This window comes from Rousettus aegyptiacus, unplaced genomic scaffold (assembly GCF_014176215.1).
Source record: "Rousettus aegyptiacus isolate mRouAeg1 unplaced genomic scaffold, mRouAeg1.p scaffold_m13_p_1, whole genome shotgun sequence".
Taxonomy (NCBI): domain Eukaryota; kingdom Metazoa; phylum Chordata; class Mammalia; order Chiroptera; family Pteropodidae; genus Rousettus; species Rousettus aegyptiacus.
This window is the reverse complement of record NW_023416284.1, coordinates 19,444,912-19,464,825: the sequence shown is the minus strand read 5'-3', so window position 1 is coordinate 19,464,825 and position 19,914 is coordinate 19,444,912. Positions and strand designations below refer to the sequence as shown.

Below are 19,914 nucleotides of genomic sequence, written 5' to 3'. Positions count from 1 at the left end.
AACTGCTCTGGTTGGTGGTGCTCCAAGCACGTTGCTGCTGATGGCTGCAGGGAAAGGAATGCTCCTGACTTCCCCGAGAGAGGACAATGGAAGCTCAGCATCTGATGCTTCCGTCTCCACTGTATGCAGATCTTCCCTTGGCCGATTTTAATCTTTGTCCTTTCTCTGTAATAAACCGTAACCCTGAGTATAATAGCTTTCAGTGAGTTCCGTGAGTTCTTCTAGTCAGAGATCAAATGTAAGGGTGGTTTTGGAAACCCCTGCGCTCACAGTTAGTGTCAGAAGTGAGGTTGGTCTTATGGATGGACTGCATTCCTTGTAAACTATATAGTTGGCTAAATTCTTGCACCCTGGCACGTTGCACAAATGAGTGTGTGAGTGGGTTGTCCAGAACAGTTCAAAGTTAAACAAAACCTAACCCAAACCCTGTGGGGTAAGGACTCTTATCATCCCTTCACAAGTGAGGAAGCCAAGGCGCACAGAGAGGTGAGGTAAGTGGAGAGGCCACGGTAGAAACTAGGCCTGCAAGACTCCAGACTCAGAATCTGACTAGCACAGGGTACTGCCCCTCCCAAGGGCTCTTCCACCCTCACAAGCCAGAAGATCACAACCAGCCGGGGACCCCTTGGGAAACAGAACAGAGAAAGGCTGGGCGGACGAAGCCCACAGCCTCTCGGGCTTTTCACAGGAAGGTGGGCAGGTCTCAGACCTCCCTAGTGCCCTGACCACATCCTACCTGACCCTGCGACAGGACTGCAAACTCAGATGTCTTCATGGCGAGTCACTTAAATGAGGAAGCAGTGGGTGGGCACTGAAGAGGAGCAGTGGGAACTGGGGCGGGTGGAGAATGCGCTCCGTAGCAAGACACCACAATCTCTGTTGAGGTTCCTATTGTTTTAAATGCAGTGGGGGCCATACCAGACAGGGCTTTGGGTCTCTGGCCTGCAGCCACTAAACCCCCCAGCCTAGGGCTTTCCACCTCTGCCACTTTATCCCTCGCCATGATGTCCCAATGCCTCAGCTCCTGGAAGCTCCTGTCCTCTCAGTGCCGTGCAGCTCCCTGCCGCGGCCACTTTCCCCATGCTCTTCGTCCCTCCTGGCTCTCACCTGTTGGGCAGGTCTCAGCTTCGAATCCGTTCCTCGGAATTCTTCTCTGACCCTGCATATTCAGCATAGAAACTCAGGCCTTTTGACCCAAGCCCCGGGCTCCTCTCCCTCCTACTCTGCTATAAACTCTCCACTCTCTGGGTTTTGCTGTGGCTGCTCCAGAATCGACCAATATTCATTCAGATGGTTAGTCAGTCACTCAACTAACCTGACGGAAAACCTTCTCTTTATCAGGCTTTGTTTTAGGCACCTATAAAGAATAAGGGTAGGTTCTCACCCTCATTGACCTTAGGGGGATTCAGACAATCCAGTGAAAATCACAGAAATGGATACAGTAATCACACACAGTAAGAGAGGCTATGCAGGGGAACAGTGTGCTAAGAGAAATGGGGCTGCTTACTTAAACTAGGGGTCAGGGAAGACTGGGGGGTCAGGGGCTTCATCTTTCTTTTCTCTTAGAAGTTTCCTTCTCTGTGTATGTTTTCAATCCGTGGTTGGGAATCTGCATATGTAGAGGGCTGACTTAAGTTATGCGCAGATTTTCAACTGGACTAAGGAGCTTGCCACAAGGATGAAGCTCCTTGCGCCAGGCTGGGTACACAAGAACCATTCAAGAACCATTGGCTCCTGTTACCATTTTTCTCCCCACCTCCTGCCACCTGTCATTCACGCCCACCTCCAGAGGTCAGAGCCGAGGCCCCTCTGTCTGGCCTTGGAGGCCCCTCCTGGTCTGGCCCCTCAGCCCTGACACTCTGTTCCCGACCCTCACGCTGACCCCAGATGGGATGGGGGCTGCACTGAGGGTGAGGGGACAGAGAACACGGGAGGCACATGCTCTGGTTCTTTATTCGGCAAAGTCTTAGAGATTCTGTAAGGCACAAAGTCCAGGGAGGGGACAGGGCGCCCAGGGCACGTGGTCAGGAATACAGTGCCTCAGTGCTGGGCACCCCGTCATGGTGAGTGTTCTTGTTCTCTGAGCAGCATTGAGTATTTCTCTCCTTCAGGACCCTCTCCTGAGGAGTCTGGGAACAAGAGGCCGTCTTTCCCCAAGCAGGTGAGTACGGGTGGCCAGGGATAAGGAGAATGGAGAGGAAGCCCCGTGGTCCAGGGCAGTGAAGGGAGGGGCTCAGGCCTGGGCCCGATGCTCCTCATCTGTGAAGGCACTAAGAATAAGGCGCCCAGCTCAGGGGCAAGTGCCGAAGGCAGGGCAGGGACTCAGCCCGGCTGACCACCTCTGAGCCCCGAGGCACCAGGGGGACAGGCTGCAGGGCGCTGCCTCAGTTGAAGTCGCGGTTGGGCAGGAGGAGGGGGGCTACCAGGGTCCACAGGTAGAGGAGCAGCCCCGCCCAGCTGGCACAGATCTTCACCCACACGGCGGTCCAGGTGCTGATCATCTTCTGGGTCTCGTTGGGTCTGGAAGACACCATCACCCAGTCAGCCTGTCCCCCAGTCTTGTGACCTCAGTCCTGGGCCTGACCTTATGACCCAGTTGTGACCTCTGACTTCACCTTTGCCTCTTACTCTGTAACACTAGTCTCCATCTTTTGTATTTTTGACACTTGGCCTTAAGACCCTAGACTTGGACCACAGACCTCACCTTGACCTCATTTACAACCTTAACTTCAGTCCTAGACCGAAATATTGTGACCTGACTTATAGTCCCTGACTTTGGAACCCTGAAATTCCAGACCCTTAGTCCTCACTGCTAACCTTAATCCTAACCCTCTGACCTCTGATCTCATAATCACAGTTTTGATATCTCTTGACCCTGTGATCCCAGGACTGGCCCCTGGCCTCGGTACTCTGGTCTTAGCTCCTCGACCTGGAAACTTTTATCCTGGCTTTATGGCCTAACCCCAATTTTAACCAAATGACCAAATTTATGAGTTTATACGGCCCCAGTCCCAACTCTTGACTTCATGACTCTTCTGCTTGACCCTGTGACTTTGATTCTGACCTCCACGCCCTAATCCTAACCCTCCAAACATGAATCCCAGACCCAACCCCCTAATCCAAATCACACCTGATCTGTAAACCCAGTCTGTCCTGCACAGGCCCAGCCCTACCTCCTGCGGCCCCCACTTTTCAGGCACTTAATAAAGACACCAGATGCTTGGATCAGACTCAGGCACCGGCAGAGAAACCGCAGCACAGATGGAGCAGGCTCCATGGAGGGTCTTAGATTGACACCTTGATACCCAATTCTTGAGCACACTCAGGAAAAGCCCAATGAGGGGCCAGAGGAGAGGAGCTGCGTGGCGCACACACCCCAGGCACTGTGGGCTCTATCCGTGCCCCACCAGGCTGCACGCACCTGTACCAGTTGGTGAGTGTCATCATGATATGCAGGGAGGCGAGCACCAGGCAGAAGTGGAAGAAGGAGTAGCTGTAGGTAACGCCATCCTGCTCATTGTCAAAGGCCCGGCCCTTCACCTGCTGCTGCTGTGTGGCCTCCAATATGGGCGGGCTCTCCTCCGTCCGCAGCAGGCTGTTCACCTGCTGGTGGTTGGAGGAGCGCAGACTGCGGGGGAGGGAGGAGGTGGCGGTCAGGGTTGTCACCTCCAGGGGTGGGCAGGAAGGCAGTGCCAGGGGGCCTCATGAGCCATGGCATTGGTCATAACAACAAATTGGTCATAACGACAACAGGCACGATGGTCCCAGAGCCTTGAGGGCCAGGGACCTGTTGGTTAGGTCCTAGGCCCAGGAGTTCACAAACTGCTTTGACACTTGACTCTACCCCTACTCCCTGTGTGAATGTGGGCCAGACACTTAACATCTCCGAGCCTCCGATTTCTTGTCAACATAATCAGGGACAATAGTACCTCCCTTACAGGGTTGCTAGAAGGACTAAATGGAATGATGATGTAGAGCCCCTAGCACTGTGCCTAGCACAGAGTATAAACTAAATAAATGGTCACTATTCCTCTGGTTGTTCATTTGTCATTTCCATTAACGTGTATAGAGTACCTAGTACTGCAAAGGCCCATATCAGTACTACGTTCATCAATAATGTAAATAATTAATAATAGTCATTTGCTATTAAGTTTATTTTCCTTTTATTAGTTTTAGGTAAGTAGTTTTATCAATTACCATTCCTTTATTCATGTTTATAATTTAAAGAATAATAGCACTGATTTTTTTTTGGTCATTGCTTCTCTATAATGAGATCTTGATGTTTTTAACAGTATTTAATAATTTGAGACATATATACAATTTTGAAAATCCAACTTATCTTTTGAAAAAAAAAAAAAAAGGAGTCAGGAGACCTGGATTCCAGCCCTGCTCCATCAAACTGAGGTTGCCCATTGCTGAGCAGCGGCTGGCACCAATCACCAAAACTTGTGATACCTAGTGCACATGAGCCCACGTCTGGGCAATCTAGCTGGGCTGAAAGCCATCATCAATGGTCCCTGCCCTCCTGGCTGCTTATATTTCTTTGCTTCCTGTGTCCTAAGAGCTGTGCTAAGAATCCACGAGCTCTCAGAGGTGACTTCAGGCCAGGGAGGTGTGAGTCTGAGAAGCATCGGGAAGCACAGCTTTGTGCCTGGGTGAAATGAGGAGGGAGAGAGAGCTAGGGTCAGGGAAAGTGTGCTCAAGCTCCATGGCCACTGTGTGCTCCTGGCCTCAGAGAAGTGGCTGCTCCTCACTGAGTCTCAGTTTCCTCATCTGTAAAATGGAGATGTGATGTGGGCCTTTCCAGATTGGAAAAAGAGTCAAATGAGGTGACAAAGAGAGATGTTGTGAACTGCCCAGACTTGACTTTTGAGAAAATATTTTGAAAAAGGCCAAAGCAGAACAAAATGCGAAACAGCCTCAGAATGTTCTAGCCCTGGGGCCTGGCGGCAGGTGTGGTACTCTTGGGGGAGAAGGGCAGACAAAGAAAACTGCGCCTGGAGAAATGCAGGGCCACCGGGAGGCAATAATGAGTCTGCCGGATTTAGTGTAAACAAAATTATACTCAAGATTGTCATCTACTGATGCTTATAAAACAGCCACTCACAGCCACTCAGCTGTGCAAATGTTCATAGTAATTTGCAATAACAGCAAACACTTGTTTGGTGCCTACTATTTGCCAAGTTCTCTTCTAAGTGCTTTATAGAAATTAACTCATCGATAAGCCTTCAACAATCCAATGAGGTAGGTACTATTTTTACCCCTATTTTATAGATAAGGAAACTGAGGCACAGAACAGTTAAGTGACTTGCCCAAGATCACACTGCTAGTAAGTGGCAGCGCCGGGTTCAGATGCAGGCAGTCTGGCTCCAGAACCCAAACTGATAAGTACTTGCTAACATGCCCCTTTAAAAAAAAATTGTCATGTGATCTTAAGGAAGAGCTGCTCCCTCTCAGGTGAGACTGTGGGGTCATAGCTACACTGGGCATTGGAGGTTACTAAGGAGGAAAGTGAAGCTCAAAAAGGTAAAGCCACTTATCCCAAGGCCACCCAGCAAGTAAGTGGCAGAGCCTGGACCCACTGGTCCCAGTGCAGGCTCCTTCCCTGACCCCCAGTTGCCTGCCCCCAAATGAGCTGGGCACATGGCTTCCCAGGATGCAGGAAAGGGCCCTCGACCCAGAGGCAGGGTCGAGTTCTGCCTTGGCCACCCAGTCACACTGTGCCCTCTAAGGGACTCAGTTTCTCTGCCATCATAATGCAAGAGTTGCACATGCTGCTTCCAGCCTTGTTCCTCAGCTCCCACAGCCTCTCCTCACTTCCGGTTCTGGGTTCCCAATCATGATCCCTCCCCAGAAACCAAACCCCCACCATACCTGATGAAAAATGTGCACAGGATAAAGATGATGAGGCCCACGATGCTTGGCGCATCCCACCACTGGGTTGCATAGCCCTCGGCGCCTATCTGGACTGTCCCATTGCCAATGGAGGTCAGGTGGGGGTTGCATTTCTGGTCTAGGGATAGGAGCGTGGTCACCCTCAGCCCATGCAGGCCAGGTCTGAGTAGCCATGAGCATGGCCAGAGAGCCAACCCAAATGGACAGACAGACACACAACCCACCACCCAAGTCCCAGTGACAGACAGCGCTTAGCAGACGAAATGACACAGACGGCTCCAGGAACAGATGGGGTCTTCCCACTTCCCGGAAGGACTGGGTGTCAGAATGGGCTGGGGCTTGGATGTCACTGTCACCTGTGAGGGTTCCTAGCCCCACAGAGGGCTGTTGGCAGCCAAAGAACAGTCCAGGCCTCCTAGAACGCAGGGCTTTACTTACCGGGGACATTGGACAGGGCCGACCATGTGACAAACATGGTGTAGAGCGTGACGGCCGAGGCCTGCAGCAGACCGGAGTTGGGCTGGGCTTCCTGGCAGGAGCAGTCCGTCAGTATGACCCCTGCCAGACCTGGGGACACCCCACCCTCCCTCAGCCCATTCGCACCCAACCAGGGGACCTCAGAAACCCCACCGCCCTAGGGCCCTCCATCCCACACCCTTTGGGAAAACATACCACCCAGGCCACCTACCGCCAGCCTCACCCACCCGAAGGTAAAGTCCTAATTCTTTCTCCTAACAGAATACGCCTCTGAGAACACTTAAAGGGTGGCATCTCTTCACACTCTGAATTAAAGCCCTTCTTGGTTTGTCCCACCTTCATTTGTACCTGACCACCCCCTCCATGCCCCTCCCTGCTGACTACTCCCCGGCCACTGTGGCCACCTCACTGTCCTTGGAACAGGGCCTTTGGATTCACGGTGCCCTCTCCCTAGCATGTTTATCACCATATCTCTGCACAGGCAGCTCCTCTTCAGCATTCAGGCCTCAGCTCAAATAGAACCCCCAACAAGGCCCCCCAAACCCCAACTATAGCAACCCTGGCCCGACCCACCTTTTAACCCTCACCCTCCTTTATTTCCCATACAACTCTCATCCAAAATCACCTTACTTGGCCTAGTCTCTTTTTGGTTATTCTTCCTCACCCTTCATCACACACATGTTTAAAAAGATGAATCTAAACTCTGTAACTAACAGCACAAGCTCTGGAGCCAGTCTGCCTGGGTTCAAATCCCAGCTCTACCCTTTACTCGCTGTGTGACCTTAGGCAAGTCCCTTCACTCTTCTAAGCCTTTGTTTCCTCATCTGTAAAGTGGAGATGATGATGGTTAAAGAACTAAATGACATCACGGATGCCATTAACTGTTAGCTGTTATTCTTCTTCTTCCTCCTCTTCCTCACAGCTTCTTCCTCTTCCTCAGCATCTGGAAGAGTGCCTGGTACTCAAGAGTATTTGCTCTGTGACCTGGGACAGAGGCATCATCCCCTCTGGGTTTCAATTTTCTCAATGGGAAATAGAGGCTCTGACTAGAAGGGAGATTCCAAACTTTTTGCTAAAACCGCCCCCAAAGACTACCTAAGCTATCTTTGAACCCCTGGTGGGCTGAGACCCCAAACTGGAAGTACCACTGGACTCAGAAGGCTTTCTCTCCAAAGAACAGTTACCTGGGAGTCCCTGTGCATTATCCCAGATGGCCCTGGATTGGAAACTGTGGAATTATACCTTCCAACAAAACTTCCCAAGGTGTCAAATAATTGCCAGTGACCCTCCCTAATGTTCTCCCGATTTACATAAAAACAACAATGACAACAACAATAATAATAACAACAGCCAATGTCCGGACGGTTACCTCTATGCCAGGCACTATTCTAAGTGTTCACGATATGATCTGTCCTTAGAATAACTCCAAATAGTAAGTATTATTAACCCCATTTTACATTTGAGACGAGAGGGGCACAGAGAGGTTAAGGCACTTTCTCAAAGACACCTAGCACGTAGATATGAGAGCGAAGACTCTAACCCAGGGAGGCTGCCTTGGGAGCCCCCACACTCTTAGCCCAAGCCTCTGTGACTGACAGCTCTGCCCAGGACACCAGGATTCCCACCAAGACGTTCCACACTCCAAGGGGCCCGGTTTCAGGCCAGGCAGAGACTGGCAGGCTCACCTGGATCTTGGGCAGGACAGCGATGATGGAGACGCAGACACAGAGAGTGAGGTTGAGGCCAATGAAGGCCTTGCCCTCATAGCAGGCACTGGGCTGGGTGTAGTAGATGAAGAGCAGGGTCACGGCCGCGATGGACAGTGAGTAGAAAAGGAGGGTGAAGAAGAAGAGGCCTGGGTAGGAGGGCAGTGAGCAGGGGTGTCAGGAGGCGCAGAGATCAGGAGGTCCCCCCACTCCCGCAAGGGCGCTCGTGGGACAGTCCTCTCTGTCTTGGGCCTCAGCTTCCTCATCCAGGGAATGACATCAGTGTCTCCTAAACTTCCATCATTCACCAACACCTTTGTGAGTTTTTGCCCGATCCTGAACTAAAATGGTTCACTTGTCATAAAGAAGGGAACCATAAAAAGAAATACAATGAATACGATGAAAGTTATTTGAAAAGTGAACTAGATAGATGTATGATTTGCTGGCACTCTGCTCTCTCTGTTGGAGAGACCAGTGAATTTAGAGAGGTGTGAAATCCAAACCAACACCTCAGTGAGCCTTTCTTCTGATTGCGTCAGAAGAACAGAGGAAAAATTGACTAGAAATTCCCTCTGCCGCTGGGGTTTCGATGACTAAGTATCACTTGAAGTTTGGTCTGGGTTGGTTATCTGTGGTCCATTCTGCAGGCCGCGCTGAACTAGACCCCTCCCAGGCCTCTCCAGTTCTGCTCCCCTCTGATTCCCTGGAGTCAGACGTCCCTGCCAACACGCACCCCCTTCCCTCCATCGGCCTTGGACGGTTCAGTTCCTACACTAAGGCAGGGGGCTGCTTGAGACGCCCTCCAGGCTTTCATCTGGCTTCAGGGACCCGTCCTTTCTTCAGGTAGCCCCGGCCCCGGCACTGACCTGCGTACCAGGCACGGGAGTCGCACTCCTCCGCCTTTCCCAGCCAACGCTGGTTCCAGGAGTGTGCAAAGTCGATGAGCAGCACCAGCTGGATGAGGATGAAGAGGAAGGAGCCCACGACGCCAAAGTAGAACCAGACTGGGTGGGGAGAGGAGAGTGAGGCAGGCAAGTCTGGCCACAGGGCAGCAGCCTGAGCTCCAGGGCCCATGACCCTCCCAGGCTCCCCTGGATTCCTAGGGCCAGCACACTCCTGTGGACTCCTTCGTACACACACATTCATTCATTCAACAGTCATTTGCGCCATTCTTTGTATGGGGGACACTGAGAAGAAGCAAAGTCCCTGCACTCAGGGAGCCCCTAGCATGCACAGAGACTCTGTGGCAGGGAATGGGTTGAGGGCGAGGCACCTTCCCCATGCCCCCTCCCTAGGTGCCATATGGCAATACAGCCTAGCACCAGAGTGCTGTCCCCAAGGTGGGAACAAGGACTCAGCCAGTAACCTGGAGTCTGTGGGCCAGAGCAAAGAGCAGCCCTCCCCAGTGCTCCTCCCTCTGGAGACCCTACCCCCTCCTGGTAGCTCCCTCCCTCCCCACCAAGACTGCCTACTGTTGGCGAAGGAGCCGTCCGGGATGTAGAAGGCGCCCACGGTGATGCCCACAAAGACCAGGAACTTAAAGAACCAAAACCTATGTTGGGGGTGGGGGCGGTAAGATAGACAGGAATGCTGAGTCGGGGGTAGAGGAACAGGCCAGATGCCCAGAATCCCGCCCCCCAAAGATCAGCTATTGGGAGAGGTGAAGAGGGACTTTCCGATGGGTCGATGGACACGGGAAGTCTGTCCTGGCCCTAGAAAAAGCCCCAAAGGGCAGAGGAAAGGGCCAAATAGGGGTAAGGGTGGTCACCTGTGTTCTAGCCCCAGCTGTGTCACTAAAGAACTGTGCGGCCTTAGACATGTTGCTGCTCTTTCTGAGCTTTATTTCCTCATCTGAGAAATGGGAACAACGAAACAAGCTGACCTCTGTGCTGTGCCTTCCTGGCTTGCCAGGGTAGGGTCTGGAGATGTTGGGAGACAGGCAGGGGAGGGAGGGGGAAAGCCCTGCAGGAGGATCCAGGTTGCAGGCGGGGCCCCTCCCTCACCCATTCTGGATTGCAGCCCTGGGGTCCTGGCTGCTACGCACACAGACCATGAGCAGGGTGAAGAGGAAGAAAAAGGCTGCCGTAGCAAAGCACATGCGGTAGACAGCACGGTGGCCGAGCAGAGAGCCACAGTCGATGTGGCTCTGCAGGACCACGGGGGTGCCAGGCACATCCGCACACACCCAGGGCAGCTGTGGGGAGAGAGAGAGAGAGAGAGAGAGCAACTTAACAGCCCCGCCCCACCCGGAAGCCTGGGCCTGATTCTGCCAAGGCCTGCCAGGACGGAGGCTTTACCAGTGGGGGCTGGGCCAGGACAGGAGCTGGAGCCTCCTGCCTCCACCTCCATTGCCATCCATCTCTGGGGCTGAAGTATTAGGACTGGGCCCCCTCCACCCTCCTCGAGACAGATGGTCCAGTTACATCTTGTTACTAACTGTTTATTTCCCTAGCATCATGCCCACAGCCTCAGGAATGCATGGCACCGTCTAAAGCAGGATTTCCCAAAGTGCTCTCCATCCACCACCTACACCAGAGTCCCCTGGGATTCATGGGGAAAACATTCTTAGGCCCCTCTCCTACGGAACCAGAGTCTCTGAGGTGGGGTCTGAGGCTGCATTTCCAGCACACTCCCCAGGGGATTCATACCTTCACACACACTAAAATGTCACAACCACTGGCCTAAATGTCCCACCGGATCTGTACCAGGCTATGAAACACTGGGATGAAGGGGAGAGTTAGGACCCCTAAACCGGGCTTTCGCATTAAAGAGCAGAGAGCTTGCCTGGGCCAGTGTCTTGGGGACAATAACGATTAATATGATTTTCCAAGGGGACCATAGCTTACGAGAAACAAAAATCCCCACTTGAGGCTCAAACCCTCCTCCTTACATGAAGAAACACACTCGGAACACTCCTGCCCACCTCTTCCTGATCGGATGGGACGCCAAGCCTCACCCCCAGCAGCTAAGCCAGTACCAGAGGCCAGAGCCTGCGGGCTGCTCCCTCTGCCCCACCCCCACCCCCACACTCACACCCCGGGGATACTCACCTTGTAGAGCTGACTCTCCACTCCGGGACTCAGCATGATGATGGACACCAGCACCCCCAGGAAGAGGAAGAGGGTGAAGACGAGGCGGCTGATGGTGGAGTTTTGGGTGGAGGGGCAGCAGCCACACAGGATGCAGGGGGCAGAGCCACAGAGGCAGGATGCCTGTGGGGAGGGCAGGGATGGCGTCCTTACTCTCTGCTTCCTCTCCCCTTCCATGCCCAAGCACCCAGCACTCACCACTGCCCCTTCAATGCCTCCAAATCCTCACTCAGCCCGCCTATACCACACCAGGCAAATGTGATCACACTTAATTTTCAAGCCTAAAGGGGAGAAGGAGGAAACCAAGCCTGGATGAGGCTGGGTCACACAGGGTCACACAGCCAGCAAACAACAGTACTCAGATCAAACCTGGATTTGTCTCAGGTGTTACTATGGCTTTGGAAAGAGAGAGCTGGGTCATAGTTTCTTAGGGAGAAGCAGAATAGTTTTTTAAAAAATTCAGAAGGCCAGCTCCACCACTGTTTAGCTGTATGACCTTATATAATTAATTCAAGCTCTCAGTTTCCTCTTCTATAAAACAGGAATCATTAGGGTACCTACTTCTCGCATAGCAGTTGTAAGAATGAAATAGAAGATTTAAACTATAACCTCCTCAGACTCCCTTTCCTCTCCCCTGCTCATTTTCTCCATAGGATTTATTATCGTCTGATAAAATTTATATTTATGTTTGTCTGCCTCCCATTTCTAGTATGCAAGCTCCCCTGGGGCAGGAATTCTTGTTTGTTTTGCTCACTGTGGTATTCCCAGATATTGGAACTGTGCCTGGCACATAGTAGGAGCTCAGTGACTATCTGCTGAGTGAACGTCAAGTGTTTGGGCAGAGTTGAGACCTCAGGAAACAGCGAGCACATGATAAATGCCTATTGAATGAACGGAATGAAGAACTGTGAATGGCTAAGACTCCCCACTCTGGGGATGGTTAACAGTGGCGGTCTAACCCTTTCCCTGTCCAGGTTCCTCTGCCCAAGCTCGTGTCAGTCCTTTCCCTCCCTGGGGCCTGCTGAAATCATTTAGGGGTTAGTGATGCCACATCATCCATAGATGGTGCCCTGAAATGAGCCTCACCCCTCAGGGAGCCAGGTCTACAGCCCAGGCTTTGAGAAATTGGGCCCACACCCAGATATGTCTGGTAAACTGTTTATCTTTCCTGAAACAGCCCCGACTTCTCATGCAGGTATTTAAGAGTCTGGAGAGCAAGAAAGACACAGGTCCCACCTCGTCGCGCTTCCAAGGGCAGTGAAAGACACTCAACAAATCATTACGGTAAATGCTAGGAAGAAAAAGTGCGTGCTGCCGTGGGAGCGACTGACGGGGGCCTGGCTTAGACCGGGGGTGGCACGTCGCTTTCCTGAAGGAACGACATTGAAGCTGAGCACTGAAGAATGAGGATGCACTCTTCTGACCATGGAGGGAAAAGTGTTCCAGACAGAGAGGAAGTTCTGGGGTGGGCAGAAGCTGGGCATTAGATGAATGGTTTAAAGCTCCTTGTGGCCAAAGCTTCATGTCAGGCAGCAAGCAGTGAACAGCGAGGTTGGCCATGCTGGCAGGGCCTGACAGCCACGTGCAGGACCATGCTGTTCGTCCTAATAGCAAGGGGCATCCACTCAGAGGTTTGAAGCCAGGAGGGACCAAAACAGCCTCGTCCTGCATGATCAGCTTTGTGGAGAACAGGCTGAAAGGGTCCCTTGCTCTTCTGAGACCCTGCACCCCTCTGGATTGGTCATAAGGCACACAGCACATTCTGCTTGAGGTGTAGCTGCCTTCCCATCTCTCCCTCACTTCTCTTCCAGACTGGAAGTGCCTCTAGAAATGTTCCTTCTCTCTCACTCACAAAACCAAGGACATGGATGCTAAATGAAATGCTTGCAGAATGAAGCATAAGAGTCCACCTGTCTAGCAACTTGTGGTTGCTTCTTGTAGGCCCCACCCCAAGACCTGACTCCTATCCATGGCAGCCTTTTGGGGGTGAGGAAATACACAAATGCCAAAAAAAGTGGTTTGTAAATAATACAGAGCATTCTGGTTATCAGACAGAGCAGGCTATTAGTCCCATTTTAAAGATGAGGAAACTGAGATTAGAGAGGTTAAGAAACTTGCCAGAAGTTACACAGCAAGTAGACAGCAGTGCTGAGAATCAAATAATAATAGTGATAGCTTCCCTTGATGAAGAGTCACTCAGTCCCAGGCACTGTAGTAAGCACCTTATCTACATTAAGCCTCGCTGACACTATGAAGTAAGTGTGTTGTAACTTCCCATTTACAAATGGGGAAACAGACTCAGAGAGGCGACATGACCAAGGTGCCACGGCAAATCAGCTTGGGGAGCTGGGATTCAGCTCAGGTCTGTGTGCACCAAGCGCCAGCTAATTCATTGATGGCAGCCTGGTTTAATTTCAAAACACTCCATTGATGAAAACAATGCCTCTGATGCCAGAGAAAACCAAGGAAGGCCAACAGACGCTGACCTCAGGAACCATATGCTCAGTGCCCAGGGCAGGGCCCAGCTCTGGCCCGTTACGGTTTCAATTTGAGGCACAAGAAAATAGTCCCGCTGCAGTCAGGGAACCTGGCTTTTCAATTCATTTGGATTCTTAGAAATCAAAATCCGGATGTTCCTGATACTTGAAACCTCAGAATTTCCAAGGGCCTGGCCCATAGCCAGAGATACCCGGTCAGGGACAGAAAAACATACACCGGCCCCAGCTGCTTCCAGAGCATCTCGTCCTCAGGATCATTCACACATTCTGGCCCAGTCCCTCCACCTCTCGGGATCTCTCTCCTACAAGAACCGCATCCTTCAGAAGGACCAGCCTGTCGGAGAAAGGGCAGACAGGTGTGCACACATACACTCAGAAGTCCATCGTGGCACTGTTCACACCAGGAAAATAATAGGGGGGAAATGAAAATAATCGCCCAGCGATACATCATGGTGCTCCCTAAGAGAGAGCTCTCTGCTGAAGAAAGCAGACGTGGAGGTAACACTTAAAAGTGTACATGTAACTAATGATAATTAAATTATACCCCAATACAATTGATTTTACTATTTAGAAATAAACATTTTCAATTAATAAAAGAAACTAAAATAGGCCCCAAACTTAGGTTTTATGAGCTTATTTGAATCTCAAGAGACGGCAAATGACCTAAATGCCCAGGGGCAGTGGTCGCCCATTTATTCCATGGATGTTCTACAGGCAGGAAAGATGAAAGTTACTAGCTTACAGAGCAATATGAACTAATGCTTATGATGCAATGTGAAAGGCGGACTATAAAACTTCCTGCACTAAGATTACAACCCCCACCAAATGCACTCGGGGGAAAGGCAGCAATAGAAGAGCACCGGAACAACGCTGAGGGTGGCTGAATCACAGAATCAGCCCGGTTCTCGGAATAGAGAACTCAGAATGCGGGAAGCCCTGGGTCTCAGAGCCTCTTTGTTGCAAGTTTCCTTAGCAGTCAACCAATCCAGCTCCTCTCTATGAGGAATCACAGGAAGGCAGCCGGCCACCAATGACAAGGAGCTCACTACCTCCCAAGGCAAGCTAGACAGCTCTGGAGATGTGTGTGGTTTGGTGTGGAAGAAACACAGAAAGGCCACAGAATGGAAGACAGATCAAGGGAGTAGAGTGCAGTATCTCTGGGAACAGGGAGAGAGAGTCAGGGGTTGTTTTCAATAAACCAGAGAACTGACATCAAGGAAAAGTCAGATTCCCGAATTCTCATTATGTGCTTAGCCAATAATATTTCTGACGATATTATTCTTTGAGACCGATATCATTAGGGTTGTATTGTTTTATATCTATCTATCTATCTATCTATCTATCTATCTATCTACCTACCTACCTATCTATCTTATATTTACTAAAATAAATTATGAGGTCCTTGAAGGCTAAAAAGAAGTTAAAATAGTAAATTTTATGTTGTATCTATTTTGCCACCCTTAAACAAACAAACAAAAAACCGGTCCCAGCAAGGATGAGAGGCACCTTGCAGACTGCATGAACAGCATCTCATGTGGCTAAACCAGACTACGAAAAACAAAACAAAGGAGAGAAGAGGTCAGCCCCAAATGACTCAAGCACACATACATCCTCCACGCAGTCTTGAAAACAGAGAGCCTATAGTCTTGGCTCTGCTACCAACTTGTAGTATGATCTTAGACAAGCCTCTTTTCTTCTCTGTGGGACACAGTTTCTTCACCCATCAAATGGGTTCCTGGGGAGGACAGTAAAGTGGCTCAGAGCCCCGGCTCTACAGTCAGATAGCCCCAGGTTCCACTGGCTTCACCACTTTCTAGAATGTGGTCTAGAGCAATTTACCACTCTGGGGTGTTTACAGAGTGGCCGCTGCACACCAGCTTCATGCTAAAGATGTTGATTTGCTCTTCTCAGTCCCATTTAATCCTCACAATGTGCTATGCAGCAGGTATCACTGTTCTCTCCACTACACGGACAAAGAGTGAGGGGAAGGGACTGCCCACAGTCACACAGCTAAGCCAGGATCTGAGTCCAACCAATCTGACCCAAAGGCCTTTCACTCTCCCTCAAATGTAGAAGGCCCTCCTTGAATATCTGCTGATCATCCAGCTCATAATGTTGCTTGCCTGGTGATTCTCATTCCCTGTGGGTCCATCTTATTTCTCCCAGGAATCACCTTCAGCCCAGTGCTAATGCTGACAGAGAGAGCCACAATGGGCAGATCCAAACGTGTCACACTTGGAGGGGTACAGAACTCTTCCCTACCAACCCGTGTTCTCCCCTAAAGATGCCTGGAAACCTCCTATAGGAACTTCACCCCTATGGGTCAAATCTCCATTGAAACAAGTTGTTATTGGTGTCCATTGGCATCCACTGCACCACTTAATACTGTGTGTCTGTGGGGAAATCATCTTCCTTCTCTGACACAGTTTTCTCATCTGTGAAATGAGAATAATGTTAACTGTTCGTTGGGCTCATTGTGGGGCTTAAATGAAAGGACATACGTAAAGTGCTCACTACAGTGCTGGGCCTGTGCCTCCACTGGACAGCTCTGGGCAGTGAGTGCTGGGCCTATAGTAAGGACACAGTAAATGATGGCTATTGTTGGTACCATTATCTATAAAATAGGATGACTATGTCACAGGGCTGAGGGGGGAACTAATGAAATGGTATGGGTGAGGGACTCAGCACAGCACCTGGCATGCAGTAGGTGTTCAGTAAATGTTAGAGGTCAGAACCCCAAAGGGAGGCCACTGAAAGGAGGTCCCTTGTAAATATTACTCAATACGTGACATTATCAATTCTACCCTGAGCCAGCCCTATCCCTCAGGCCCTCAGGATGTGAGGAAGGGAGGGAAGGTCTGGGAAGAACCCTGGACCAGAAATGAGATTTTAATTCTGACTGCGCAATTCACCATCCTTTCACTGTGCAACCTTAGGCAAGTCAGCTAACCTCTCTGGGCTGCGGTTTCCTCATCTGTAAACCAAGGGTTTCGGCAGGCCTGTCAGGTGCTTTCTGGTCTCAGCCTGGTAGGATTCTATGACTCAGAGACTAGTACTTGGCTCCAGAGGAAACTCTCCACCCATCTTTCCAAGCAGACAACCGGAGCTCCAATTTCCAGCACGTACTATAAGCCAGTGATTGAATAGGGCACTTTTTAATTTCCCCAAAACCATTATGAGGGAGGCGGATGGGGAGACAGAGGCATGGGGGATTGGCAGGTCTCCCCTCAATACCTCCCACACCCAGATCAGCCCAGAAAGATGAAAGTCTGGTCAATTCTTGAAGTTTTCCCTCCCCAACCAGGAAGCAAATGCTTCCTGGCCAGAGACCCAGCCCAAACCTGATTTCATTGGGGAGAGATCTCAGGAACCAGCTCTTGATTCCTCCCCCTGCGTGCGCACACACACACACACACACACGCACACACCCCACAGATGGGGAAATGGAGACCCAGAGAGGACAAGAGACTGTCCAGGGACTCACACTACAGCCTTTCTGTACAGATATCATTCTCAGAAAATAACCATAAAGTAAATATCTGGATCCCTCAGCTTCCATCCCTACACCCCCATCCTAACACACACACACACACACGAACAAAGAAAAGCAAGTCCTGAGATTCGGCAACCACCAGACCCCCCTCTTCCTCTCTGCTCCTCTTTGTGTGGGGCAGAGGGGGAGGAGGCTGCCTGAATGAACCTCAGATTTAATGAGGGGAAAAGGGAAAGGAGAAGGGGCCTCCTAGCTGGGGTCTGGCTGAAGCTCCTCCCCTATTCTGGCTGCAGCCCCAAAACAGAGGCTGGCTTCCCGCGCCCCGGCCCAGGTCCTTGAGCCCAGGAGACCAGCGTACTCCTTAGCCCGCACACCCCCAACCTTTCTTAATTCTTCCATCCCAGAGTTGGGTCCACGAGGTAGTGGCAACACGCATGGACCTCACTGAAGTGCATCTTAGAAAGGCAGACAGGAGCTTCCTCCCTACTCTCCATTTCGGCTCTGGGGCCTAGAGGGGAAGGGTCTGGGGCTCCTTGGAGAAGTGCCCAGGAGTTAGCTTGAGCCAGACTGAATGAGGCAGAGGCAAGAATGCAGAGAGACAGAATGAACGGGCGGACAGACGGGCAAACACCGAACTGTAGCAACAGACAATGACGGAGAATCCACGGAAGGACAAAGGCAGACAAGCAAACGGACAGAGACAGATATCAGACAAATACAAATGGACAGACTGAGGTACAGGGACAGGAACAGACAGAGTGACGGACAGATCTACAGAGGGGCAGAGAAGGGCCCACGGCAGAGAGGGACAAGGGCCAAGCCCGCCACACAAAGAGTCAGAGCGTCCGGCAGAGACGAGAGAAAGGCGCACCGCGAGCACCGCTCCAAGTTGGATGAGGTGGGGCCGCAGCGCCCACCCACAACCCGGGCTCTGGGCCTCAGTCTCCCCAATTCCCGGGAGGGGCCCCCGCCGAGTGCACTCCCCTCCCCCGCCCTGGCGCGCCCAACCCCTCCCCCACAGTAACCTGAGCCCAGGACAGCAGCTGTCCCCGGCGCCAGAGGGCGCGGGCTGGAGGTGGGGGGTTCCGAGTGACAGGGGGACCAAGGAGCGAGGAGACAGGGTGCGGGTCCAGAAAGACAAGTTTGGAGGAAGGAAAAAGAAGAAACTGGAGGAAGAAGACAGGACAAAAGTGAGTAGGCGGCGAGCAGCAGGCGCCGGAGTGGGGACTCACGCAGCTGAGCAGCGAGCAGGCGCCCAGGCAGGCCCCCATGGCGGCAGCGGCGCCGGGTCCCGGCGCGGGGCGCGGCAGAGCGGTGCGGGCCGCGGGATCCGGTCGGGCTCTGGGCGCCCCGGCCTGGCCCCGCCCCTGGGCCCGCTGGCCCCGCCCGGCCCCGCCCCACCTGCCAAAGCCGCTCGCTGCTGGCTGCTTCCCGGTGGCGCTGGGTGCCTCCCGGGACTCACCTGGGGCAGGTGCGCTGGGCGGGACCCGTGGCGGAAGTGGGTGGAGCGAGGATTCCCAAGGCTGCGTGAGCCGCGCAACTAACCGTACCTGACTCCAGCCGGGGCTTGGGTCCTGCCTGGTTCCATGTGAGGATTTGGAAATACTGAGACCTGGGTTCTAGTCCCGACGCGGCCACAGTGTGATCTCACAACACTGTCCCTCGGCAGGCGTCAGAAGCCAAGAGGTGGTCACCCCTGGCTCCTGGACGCTTGGCGCAGAGCCTCTGCCCAATACATAAGTGTTAAAAGATGAACGATCCGATAAAGAAACAGACAAATCACTTCACCTGAATCCGTTTCCTTATCTGTAAAGTAAGGATACTTACCTCATAGGGCTGTTACAACACATAGTAGATGCACTGACAAATGTGAACTCCCCGAGCTCCCTGTCGTCGCCGTGTCATATAAGACCCCAGCATTGCACTCTTTCAACTGTCCTCCCCTCCATCCACCCGTTTCTCAAACTTTCCTGGCTCCTGTCTTGGACCACATGCTCCCCAGAGCCACCTTGTTCAGTGGCTCATCCCTCTCCTGGATGCCCAAACCCTGGCCCCCAGCTAAGGATGTGAGAAAGGGCGTGTGGGTCACATTAAGGCAGCCGGTCCAGTCCTGCAGGGGAGAGAGCCGGAAGTGGGTTCTATAATGACTCAAGGTTCATCCTCCTCATGCTCCTCACTTAACCCTAGACAGAAAAATGTTAGGGAAGAAAATCTAGATGCCTCACAGCTGCTCCCAGGGCTAAACATCTGGGGCTGAAGATCTGGTCTGTCTGCATCCTCTGGCGATTCACAAGACGCCAGGCTTAGCCATTAATTGTGCCAAGACTGTTCCATAAACACTCACTATACTTTCCCTTCTCTACACTTTTGCCCACATGATGTCCTCCCCTTTGAAAGTCTTTGTCCTCTTTATCCTCCTTGCTGTCCTTTGAAGCCTTGCTCACATCCCATATCTACTCAGTGAAGAGAAACGCCACCCTCACTCCCAAACCTCTACCTGGCACCATTAGGAATTAACGTCCTCCAACTTCCCTGTGTTTCTACAACATGGGCCTCCACGATGGTCTTACAAAACTCGAGCATGTACCAAACTCCTTCACCTACAATGGTCTCATTCAAACCCCACAATAATCCTAGAAGTAGATTTATTCCCCACCTCACCCCAATTTACAGATGAGGAAACTGAGGCTTAAAGAAATAGAGTGGCATGCATATATGTGAGCTGAGCACTGACTCAACACTTGCTGTGATTACGT

The 19,914-nt window shown here is 51.8% G+C and overlaps 1 protein-coding gene across 4 annotated transcripts; it reads right to left on the bottom strand.

Annotated features, from left to right (window-relative positions):
- Nucleotides 1-1,934: 1,934 nt before the first annotated feature.
- SERINC2 (serine incorporator 2) lies at nt 1,935-19,144 on the bottom strand. 4 transcript variants are annotated; one of them, XM_036231163.1, is made up of 10 exons: nt 18,986-19,144; nt 11,129-11,290; nt 10,082-10,272; nt 9,551-9,630; nt 8,945-9,082; nt 8,058-8,227; nt 6,334-6,424; nt 5,875-6,013; nt 3,422-3,628; nt 1,935-2,520 (listed from the first exon to the last, which is right to left on the bottom strand). In XM_036231163.1, the coding sequence occupies exons 2-10, from the start codon at nt 11,162-11,164 to the stop codon at nt 2,385-2,387; spliced, it is 1,188 nt and encodes a 395-aa protein (XP_036087056.1). In that variant the 5' UTR covers nt 11,165-11,290; nt 18,986-19,144; the 3' UTR covers nt 1,935-2,384. The 4 variants fall into 4 exon arrangements, with proteins under 4 accessions (XP_036087056.1, XP_016005872.2, XP_036087054.1 ...); XM_016150386.2 differs by lacking the exon at nt 18,986-19,144 and adding an exon at nt 18,391-18,480; XM_036231161.1 differs by lacking the exon at nt 18,986-19,144 and adding an exon at nt 13,881-14,651.
- Nucleotides 19,145-19,914: the final 770 nt, after the last annotated feature.